General features: G+C 40.9%; 1 protein-coding gene across 1 annotated transcript in view; it reads left to right on the top strand.

The window, feature by feature from the left end:
- Positions 1-10,713, top strand: part of bag1 (BCL2 associated athanogene 1) — a 34,168-nt gene that overhangs the window by 485 nt on the left and 22,970 nt on the right. Inside the window, exon 2 of the mRNA XM_078538741.1 lies at positions 495-623. Coding sequence (XP_078394867.1) covers positions 495-623 — 129 coding nt within the window. The remainder of the gene's footprint in view (positions 1-494; positions 624-10,713) is intronic.

The following is a 10,713-nucleotide window of genomic DNA, read 5'->3' as shown; positions in this document are numbered from 1 at the left end:
CTGAGTAAATGTTAGGGTCTGTAATACGCTGCCTTATATTGTGGTAGAGGCAGATTCAATCGTGGATATCTAAAGGGAATTGAATAATTACCTGAAGAGGGAAAAAATTGTAGGGTTCCGAGGAAAAGGCAGGGGAGTGGGACTGAGTTGCTCTTGCTGAGAACTGGCACAGACTTGAAGGGTTGAATGGTCTCCTGTGCTGTAACCATTGTATGATTCCATGAATAAAATTGTCCATTTTTACCGCACATACGATATTGTGGCACATGAATATGGGGATGTTTAGATATGGAGAAGAAGTAGTCTGAATCACAAGGCCTAGATCTCATTGTGTATGCTGTGTGCAGCAGTTAAAACTGATGCAAATTATTTGTATGTGAGCTATGTTCATCTGTTCTTTGTTTTGGTGCAGAGTGCCTTTTCAAAAAAGTGTCGTGGAATAAGGGTCAAGACATAATGATGTTTACTGATGTGAATTGGTATTTCATTCTTAGGCAGTTCAAAACACAAGATTGAAATTTCTGCAGGACAGGAAGGATGTGAGCCTACATTACAGGACATGGCAACAGTTATTGCTCAAGTCACTGGGGTACCTCAGCAACTGCAGAAACTAATCTTTAAAGGTATGCATAATTTGCTAGTAGAATGGGTAATGCATGAAATAGTTTGCCTTGATCCTAATTGTGGTTATTGCTTACTAAAGAGTTTGTCTCATTGGAAATTTAATGATAAGACTGTCTGAACAAAACTTGCCAAATTATTGTCATGGGTACTTCAATCATTTTGAGAATGGAATAACATTTCTGTGCTTAAAGGTAAAACAAAGAGTTTTGTAGTTTATTGGACAGAAACCACATTTACAGTCCTCTTTGGGAAAGCTGAATGTTGTAGATTAATAAAACATCAAATTCAAAGACAAACTTATGACTGCAGAATTAGAATGCAGACTTCGCTGACAGGATGAAATTCTTTTCATGGAGTGAGCACAGGCTGTACACTCTAGAGGTTGGAGCAATCCCGCCATTCCTTTATCTGTTAATCAATAACCTTGTTACTGCTAATAAATCTTACTACTATTAACAAACCTTACCAATACTAATAAACCTTACTAATACTGATACTTAATACACCTTACTAGTAATAAACCTTACTTTTAAAAAAAAATACTCACCAGTTTATTCCCTGGTTTAAATAAAATAAGTAGGAAATACCCACCAGCCAGTCACCTACCTCTTCCCTGTGATGTCACACCTCATTTTTCCCTTCTGAACACGGGTGTTGAACCCACAGACTGGATCCTGGTGGAATAGCTGCTTTATGTCCCGCTGTGTTCTCACTCCTTGCCGTTCATGCAGTGAACTCTCGCTCTTTTGTGCACTGCTTTATGCCCTCCTTCCCGTGTCATTTGTGCAGAAAGTGTTGTCAATTGCAGCAGCTTGAGTTTCAGGTTTCGGAACTTGAACAACAGCGATGCAATGTGAGGTTGAGAGCTTTGTGGATCACAGGTTTATAGATGTGGTCAGCCTGCAGCTTAAGAGTATACAGGGAGAGAGAGAATGGATGACCACCGGAGTCAAAAAGAAACAGGCAGTGCAGGAGTCCCCTGAGTCATCCCACTCTCTAACTAGTATTCTGAATACTCATGAGAGTGATGGTGCATCTGGGTACTGCAGCCAGAGCAAAGTCCATGGCACCACAGGTTGCTCAGATGTACAGGGGGAACAATACAGCGGTACAGGGAAGAGCAATAGTGATAGATGATTCGATAGTCAGGGGAATAGAAAGACATTTTTGCAGCTGCAGATGTGAACTCAAGATGGTGTATTGCCTCCCTGATGCTAGGGTCAAGGATGAACAGCTCCAGAGCACCCTGAGGGGAGAGTGTGAACAACCAGGAGTTGTCCACATTGGTATGAATGACATTGGCAGAAAAAGGGATATAGTTCTGCAGCTAGATTTTAGGGAGCTAGGGAGAAAATGAACAAGTAGAACCCCAGAAGTAGGAGGTTAAAAAAGATGAATGCATGGCTGGAAAGATGGTGCAGGAGGGAAGGCTTTAGATTCTTGGGACATTGGGACTGGCTCTGTGGAGATGGGACCTGTACAGGCTGGACAGGTTGCGCCTAAATAGAGCTGAGAATGAGTTCTTTACGGGTGATTTGTTAGTGCTGTTGGGGAGAGTTTAAACTAACTTGGCAAGGTTATGGGAAGGTAATATGAGAGAGGAATACCAAAGTGCACAGAATACTGGAGAGATAGATAGTAATTAGTGTAAGGGATAGTAAATTATTATGTGGGGTCAAAGTAAAGGAGAAAGTAATAAAGCCTAAGTCAGGGGTATTGCATGTATGTGAAAGCGCGGAGTTTGACAAATAAGATTGGTGAGTTACAGGTGCAGACTGACATGTAGAAATACGATGTTGTGGCTATAACAGAGACCTAGCTCAAAGAAGGGCGGGACTGGGTATTAAATATTCCTGGATACAAGAATTTCAGGAAAGATAGGAAAGGAAGAAAAAGGGGAGGAGTTGCAATATTGATTAAGGAGAGCATTGCAGTGCTGGAGAGCGAAGATACCCCAAAAGGGTCAAGGGCAGAATCTATTTGGCTAGAGCTAAGGAACAAAAAAGTGCAGTTACATTGCTGGTATAGTCTATAGGCCACCAACTAGTGGGAATGATGTAGAGGAACAAATTTGCAAAGAAGTTACAGAGAGGTGCAAGAATTATAGAGTAGTTATAACGGGGGACTTTAATTATGCGAATGCAGGCTGGGAATAGTAATAATGTAAAGGGCAGAGAGGGCAAGAATTCTGGGACTGTGTTCAGGAAAATTTTCTACAGTGGTATGTTTTTAGTCCAGTGAGAGAGGAGGCACCCTTAGACCTGGTTCTTGGGAATGAGGTGGACCAAGTGGATCTTATATCAGTCGGAGAATAGTTAGGGTACAGTGTTCATTGTATCATAAGGTTCAGGTTGGCTATGGAAAAGGACAAAGAAAATTCTACAGTAAGAATAATTATCTTGGGAAAGGCAACTTCAATGGTGTAAGAATGGATCTGGGGTGAATAAATTAGAATCAAAGGTTGTGTTATGACCACAGCTGGTGTTAATTGCAGCGCAAACCAAATCCCAGAGGAAGCTTGGCTTATGGGCTATAACCATTTTTTTGTATTCTGAAAACAAGACGACGATGTACCGTTCTCAGAAGTATGAGGCCCAGTAACACTTTTGGGATTTAAAGAATTAAAAGTAAAAGTTTTATTAACAAGAGTAAAAAAAACTTAAGCACACAAGTTTACAGTTACACAATTAAAGTTAGTCTTACAAAACATTCCCCAGAAAGACACTCTACTTCGTCAGACCCACAAGTAACACTTCTAGGCAACACTCCCTTATAGTTGTTAACTGTAAAAGAAACCCAGTAATATTACATAAGGCAAACTGCTGTAACTTCAATAAAGGCCTACCACATGACCTCTACCCTCTTCCACTCTGCGGTGGAATCCATTTCAGAATAAAACTGCTTGTTGCAACCCAAGACTTTTCTGGCTTAACTGGATGGCTGGTTAAAACAGCATCCTCTCCCAGCTCAGAGCTCCAGCTTATTGCTCAACAGCTCAAACAGCTCCAAGTATCTCCATCCCCTAAACTCTCCACAGCAACTCTAAAATATCTTTTTCCCCTTTCACCCGGTTCCATTGTTCTTACACCTCTTTGGAACTCAAATCCTTCCAAATATAAAATATTTTGTCTCTATCTTGTGATTGCCTTCGGGTCAATAAAATATAATACCCCACTATTGTTTACCTATGGAACTCCTGCAAGACGCAAATATGTTTTTTGATACCTCTGACTCCCTTTTGATATTCAAACTCACAACTTACATCTAACATTTGTATTTTTAAGTAACCTATTTATTTGTACCTCAAAGTTAACACCTCTATCCTTTCATGTTTTAAGCCCCCAGTCAACCTCACCCCTATCAATCTCTTGCCCAGCTTAATTAACTCTCACACATGCACACAGACACCCATCCTTCTTTACAGAATAACACAGGATTCCCCCAAAATATTAAAGAAAATAACACCCATTTCTCACAGTTGGTGGAAAACGCTAGCTGAACAATGAAGAAATAGTGCGGCACAGCCAAGGTTTATCCCCTTGAAGGGGTAAGATAGGGCAAACAAATCCAGACCTTCCTGGATGACAAAAGAGATAGCGATTAAGATGAATAAGAAAAAGTGTATTTATGACAGATGTCAGGTGGATAATACAGTGGAGAACCAGTCTGAATAGAGAAGGTTCAGAGGGGAAGTGAAAAGCAAATAAGAGAAGTGAAGAGGAATTATGAAAAGACACTGGCAGCTAACATAAAAGGGAATCCCAAAGTCTTCTGTAGGCATATAAATAGTACAAGGGAGTAAAAGTGGATCTATTCATGGAGGCAGGGGGAATTATTAAATTAATACTTTGCATCTCTCTTTAGCAAGGAAGAAGATGCTACCCTGGACACGGTGAAAGAGGAGGTAATTATACATCTAGATGGATTTAAAATTGATAGGGAGGAGGTATTAGACAGGCTGTATATTCCTAAAGTTGATAAGGCTTCAGGGCTGGATGCATCTAAGGATACTGAAGGAAGTGAGTGTGGAAATTGCAGAGGCATGGGCCATAATTTTCCAGTCTTCCTTAGACTCAGGGATGATGCCAGAGGACTGGAGAATTGCAAATGTTACACCCTTGTTCAAAAAAGGCTGTAAAGATAAGCCGAGCAATTACAGACCAGTCAGTGGTAGGGAAACTTCTAGAAACAATAATTAGGTCAAAATTAATAAGTCAAGTGGATAAATCTGGGTTACTTAAGGAAAGCCAGTGCTGATCTGTTAATGGAACATCATGTTTAACTAACTGGCTGGAATTTTTTGAAGAGGTAACAAAGAAGGTTGATAAGGGCAATGCCGTTGATGTAATGTAGATGGACTTCCAAAAGGCATTTGATATAGTGCCACACAACAGACTTGTGAGCAAAGTTATAGCTCATGTAATAAAAGGGACAATAGGAACATGGATGTGAAATTGGCTGGATGACAGGAAACAGAGAATAGTTGTTGATAGATGTTTTTCGGGCTGGGGAAGGTTTGCAGTGGAGTTCCCCAGGGGTCAGTGTCGGAAACCTTGCTTTTCCTGATCTATATTAATGGCTTGAACGTTGGTGTACAGGAACTTGCTGATTATATGAAACTTGGAAGCATTGTGACCTGTGAGGAGGATAGTGTAGAACTTCAAAAGGACATAGACAAGTTGGTGGAATTGGCAGACAAGTGCAGGTGAAGCTCAATGTAGAGAAATGTGAAATGATTCATTTTGGTAGGAAGAACATGGAGAGACAATATAAAATAAAGGGTACAACTCTAAAAGGGGGTGCAGGAGCAGAGGGACTGAGATGTATATGTGCATAAGTCATTAAAGGTAGCAGGACTGGTTTAAAGAGCAGTTAACAAAGCATACAGTATCCTAGGCTTTATTAACAGGAGCATAGAGTACAAGAGCAAGGAGATTACCTTGAACTTGTATAAGATGCTAGTTCAGCCTCAGCTGGAGTATTGCGTCCAGATTTTAGGAAGGATATGAAGGCAGTGGAGAGGTTACAGAAAAGATTCCCCAGCATGTCTCCAGGGATGAGGTACTTCAGCTATGTAGGTAAATCGGAGAAGTTGGGACTGGTCTCCTTGCAAAAGAGAAGGCTGAGAGGAGATTTGATAGAGGTATTCAAAATCATGAGGGACCTGGACAGATTAGGTTGGGAGAAACTGTCCCCACTTGCGAAAGGATTGAGAACAAGAGAGCACAGATTTGAAGTAATTGACAAAAGAAGCAAAAATGATACGAGAAAAAGCTGTTTCACATAGCACCTGAGTGTGGTGGAGGCAGGTTGAATCAAGGCATTTAAAAAGGAATTAGAACTATTATCCGAAATGGAAGAATGTGCAGGGTTATGGGGAGAAGGTGGGGGAATGACCATAAGATGTAGGAGCAGAAATAGGTCATTCAGCCCATCGAATCTGTTCCGCCATTCAATGAGATCATGGCTGATCTGATAATCCTCAACTCCACTTTCCTACCTTTTCCCCATAACCCTTGATTCCCTTACTGATTAAAAACCTGTCTATCTCAGCCTTGGATATACTTAATGACCCAGCCTTTTGACCCTTCTGCAGTAAAGAATTCCACAGATTGACTACCCTCTGAGAGAAGAAATTCCTCCTCATCTCTGTTTTGAATGGGCATCCCCTCACTGAGTTTATGCCCTCTGATCCTAGATGCTCCCACAAGGGGAAACAACCTCTCAGCATCTACCCTGTCAAGCCCCCTAAGAATCTTTTATGTTTCAATAGGGTCACCTGTCATTCTTCTAAATTCAAATGAGTACAGGCCTAACCTGCTCAACCTCTCCTCATAAGAAAATCCCTCCATACCCGAGGTCAGCCTAGTGAGCCTTCTCTGGACTGCCTCCAATGCCAGTATATCTATGGAAATGAGAAAGGGTCTAGGAAGAGTGGATTGGCATAAGTTGTTTTCTGGCAAGGATGTGTTCAGTAAGTGGAAGGCATTCAAAGGCGAAATTTTGAGAGTGCAGAGTTTGCATGTTCCTGTCAGGATTAAAGGCAAAGTTAACAGGCATAGGGAACCTTGGTTTTCAAGGGATATTGGCGATCTGGTTAAGAAGAAGAAAGAGGTGTATAGCAGGTATAGGCAACAAGGAGCAAATGAGGTACTTGTAGAGTATAGAAAATATAAGAAAATACTAAAGAAGGAAATCAGGAAGGCAAAAAGAAGACATGAGGTTGCTTTGGCAGATAATGTGAAGGTAAACCCGAAGGGTTTCTACAAGTATATTAAGAGTAAAAGGATAGTAAGGGACACAATTGGTCCCCTTGAAGATCAGAGTGGCCGTCTATGAGTGGAGCCTCACGAGATGGGGGAGATCTTAAACAGTTTTTTTGCCTCAGTATTTACTCAGGAAACTGGCATAGTGTGTAAGGAAGGAAGGGAAACAAGCAGTAGTTTCATGGAACATATAGAGATTAAAGAGGAGGAGGTGCTTGCTGCCTTACAGCGAATAAAGGTAGATAAATCCCCCGGGCCTGACATGATATTCCCTCGGACCTTGAGGGAGTCTAATGTAGAAATTGCAGGGGCCCTGGCAGAAATATTTAAAATGTCCTTAGCCACGGGTGAGGTGCTGGAGGATTGGAAGGTAGCTCATGTTGTTCCGTTGTTTAAAAAAGGCTCCAAAAGTAAACCAGGTAATTATAGGCCAGTGAGCCTGACGTCAGTAGTAGGTAAATTATTGAAAGGTGTTCTGAGAGATCGGATATACAATTATTTGGACAGCCAAGGGCTGATTAAGGATAGTCAGCATGGCTTTGTGCGTGGTAACGAACCTTGTAGAGGTTTTCGAGGAGGTTACCAAGAAAGTAGATGAAGGAAAGGCTGTGGATGTTGTCTACATGGACTTTAGTAAGGCCTTTGACAAGGTCCCACATGGGAGGTTAGTTCAGAAGGTTCAGACACTTGGTATCCATGGAGAGGTTGTAAACTGGATTCGAAATTGGCTGTGTGGGTGAAGACAGAGAGTGGTAGTGGATGATTGCTTCTCAGACTGGAGGTCTGTGACTAGTGGTGTGCCTCAGGGATCTGTACTGGGACCATTGTTGTTTGTTGTCTATATCAATGATTTGGATGATAATGTGGTGAATTGGATCAGCAAGTTTGCTGATGACACTAAGATTGGAGGCGTTGTGGACAGCGAGGAAGGCTTTCAAAGCTTGCAGAGAGATCTGGACCAACTGGAAAAATGGGCCAGAAAATGGCAGATGGAATTTAATGCGGAAAAGTGTGAGGTGTTACATTTTGGAAGGTCAAACCAAGGTAGGACATACACAGTAAATGGTAGGGCACTGAGGAGTGCGGAGGAACAAAGGGATCTGGGAGTTCAGATACATAATTCCCTGAAAGTGGCGTCACAGGTAGACAAGGTTGTAAAGAAAGCTTTTGGCATACTGGCCTTCATAAATCAAAGTATTGAGTATAGGAGTTGGGATGTTACGGTGAGGTTGTATAAGACATTGGTGAGGCCAACTTTGGAGTATTGTGTGCAGTTCTGGTTGCCTAACTACAGGAAGGATATCAGTAAGATTGAGCAAGTGCAGAGAAGATTTACTAGGATGTTGCTGGGTCTTAAGGAGTTGAGTTACGGGGAAAGATTAAACAGGTTAGGACTTTATTCCTTGGAGCGTAGAAGAATGAGGGGAGATTTGATAGAAGTTTGCAAAATTGTGAGGGGTATAGACAGAGTAAATGCGAGTAGGCTCTTTCCACTTAGATTAGGAGAAATAAACACGAGAGGACATGGCTTTAGGATGAAAGGGGAAAGGTTTAGGGGGAACATTAGGGGGAACTTCTTCACTCAGAGAGTGGTGAGAGTGTGGAACGAGCTACCATCTGACATGGTAAATGCAGGCTCACTCTTAAGTTTTAAGAATAAATTAGATAGATACATGGATGGGAGAGATCTGGAGGGTTATGGACTAGGTGCAGGTCAATGGGACTAGCGGAATAATATTTCGGCACAGACTAGAAGGGCCGAATGGCCTGTTTTCTGTGCTGTAGTGTTCTATGGTTCTATCTTTCCTTGGATAAGGAGACCAAAATTGTTCACAGTATTCCAGGTGTGGTTTAACTAGTGCCTTGTATAGTTTTAGCAAGACTTCCCTATTTTTATACTCCATCCCCTTAGAAATAGAGGCCAACATTCCTTTTGCCTTCCTTATTACCTGTTGAACTTGTATGTTAACTTTTCCCTTTTATCTATCCTGCTTGTTACCTCCTCAAAGAATTCTAATAAATTTGTTAAGCATGATTTCCCCTTCATCAAGCCATGCTGACTCTACTTGATTAGATTATGTATTTCTAAATGCTCTGCTATTACATTCTTTGTAATAGACGCCAACATTTTCCCAATGACAGATGTTAAGCTAACCGGCCTATTGTTATCAGTTTTTGTCTCCCTCCCTTTTTGAATAAGGGTGTTACATTGGCCATTTGCCAATCCTCTGGGACTTCTCCAGAATCTAAGGATTCTTGGAAGATTACTACCACTGCATTCTCTGTAGCTACTTCCTTTAATATCGTGGGATGCAACCCATCAGGTCCAGGGGGCTTATCGGCCTTTAGCCCCATTAGTTTCCCTGGTACTTTTCATCTAGTGATAATTACTGTATTTATTTCCTCCCCCGCTTTTGCCCCTTGATTATTTAGTAATTTTAGAATGCTATTAGTAACTTCTACCGTGAATACTGAAGCAAAGTATTTATTCAACTCCTCTGCCATTTCCTGGTTCCACATTATTATTCCTCAGCCTCATTCTCTAAGGGACCTATGTTCACTTTGGCCCCTCCCTTCCGAATTGCTAATTTGGAGACCCGGTACATACACGATGGGCTGAATAGCCTCCTTCTGTGCTGTAACAATTCTGTGATCCTGTCATTCTGTTTATCTTGGTTTGAAGGCCCCTACTTAGTTTGATTTCAAGCATTCAAAATGTAACTTCTGATGGTGATGTGGTTTAGTACAAAACATGACAATATTTGGGAGACTTTGTTCTGTATAGTTGGTATGGTAAGTGTCAGGAATTTGACGAGTGCATGAAAACATTGAATATCAACAAGTGGAAAATAAGTTCCATTCTGATCACTGACCTTGAAATCCAAAAATTCCACAAACTTGAGATGATTTGGTAATTTCTTGCTTTGCTGTAACTGTTACACGACCTTAACAAGAGAAAGCTTTTGGTATTTTATTGGATATTCTTGAACTTTCACAACTTGAGCAAATCTATATTGCCTGGGAATGTATAGAGCAGATTACTGTGTATATATTGAGCTAAAAATATAACAATAATGCATCAAATTGCAGGATGAATAGAGAATAGCAAGACCATTGGAGCCATCTTAGCTTATCCTAAAGGAAGCTATAGTCATCGATCAGTGCATTCAGTTGATTGTGGGTTTTCTTTGCTTCCACTGTGCCTATGTTCACTGCACTTTGTATGTACAACCTTCAGAATTTATATGGCTAGTCCAGTTCAGTTTCTTGTCAATGGTAACTCCCAGGATGTATGTTTGTCTTTGAATTTGTGTTCATTTGCCTTACTGTTTAATATGAAGTAATCTACTGGGTTTACCTTTTCTATACCATACCTATATGAGGCGTAGTGGCCTTGTTAAGGCTGAAAGGCCGAAGTTTTTCCATTTTTTTCATAGCTCAATTCTCTGACTCGAGGGAATAATTTCATGGTGTACTATGCACTGCCACCAGAATTTGAATGTCACAGTACACACAGTTCTAATAATCTAGCTTGGCTATGCCCAAGGCGCACTATAGTTTTATCTTTGACTTCGTCGAATTGTACTGTATTGTACTGTTTCAGCGATACAGTTCAGCACTCTATTCATTTTGTTCAGTGGTCTGAAATGACTAGTCATGTTAACTGCCATCTGTTAATAACCTTTAATCTCATTCAACATGATCTGTTCTTTCTCAGCACCATTCATGGAGTACAGCATTTCTGTTCTTATGTGGACTGTTAAAATTTATTTCATTTTTATTATTTATTCATTAATGGGAATGTGGGTTTTGCTGGCTGGGC

The sequence above is a fragment of the Cetorhinus maximus genome, chromosome 3 (genome assembly GCF_964194155.1).
Source record: "Cetorhinus maximus chromosome 3, sCetMax3.hap1.1, whole genome shotgun sequence".
NCBI classification, from domain to species: Eukaryota; Metazoa; Chordata; class Chondrichthyes; order Lamniformes; family Cetorhinidae; genus Cetorhinus; species Cetorhinus maximus.
The sequence above is the reverse complement of the archived record's forward strand: the minus strand, read 5'-3'. Positions and strand labels throughout refer to the sequence as shown.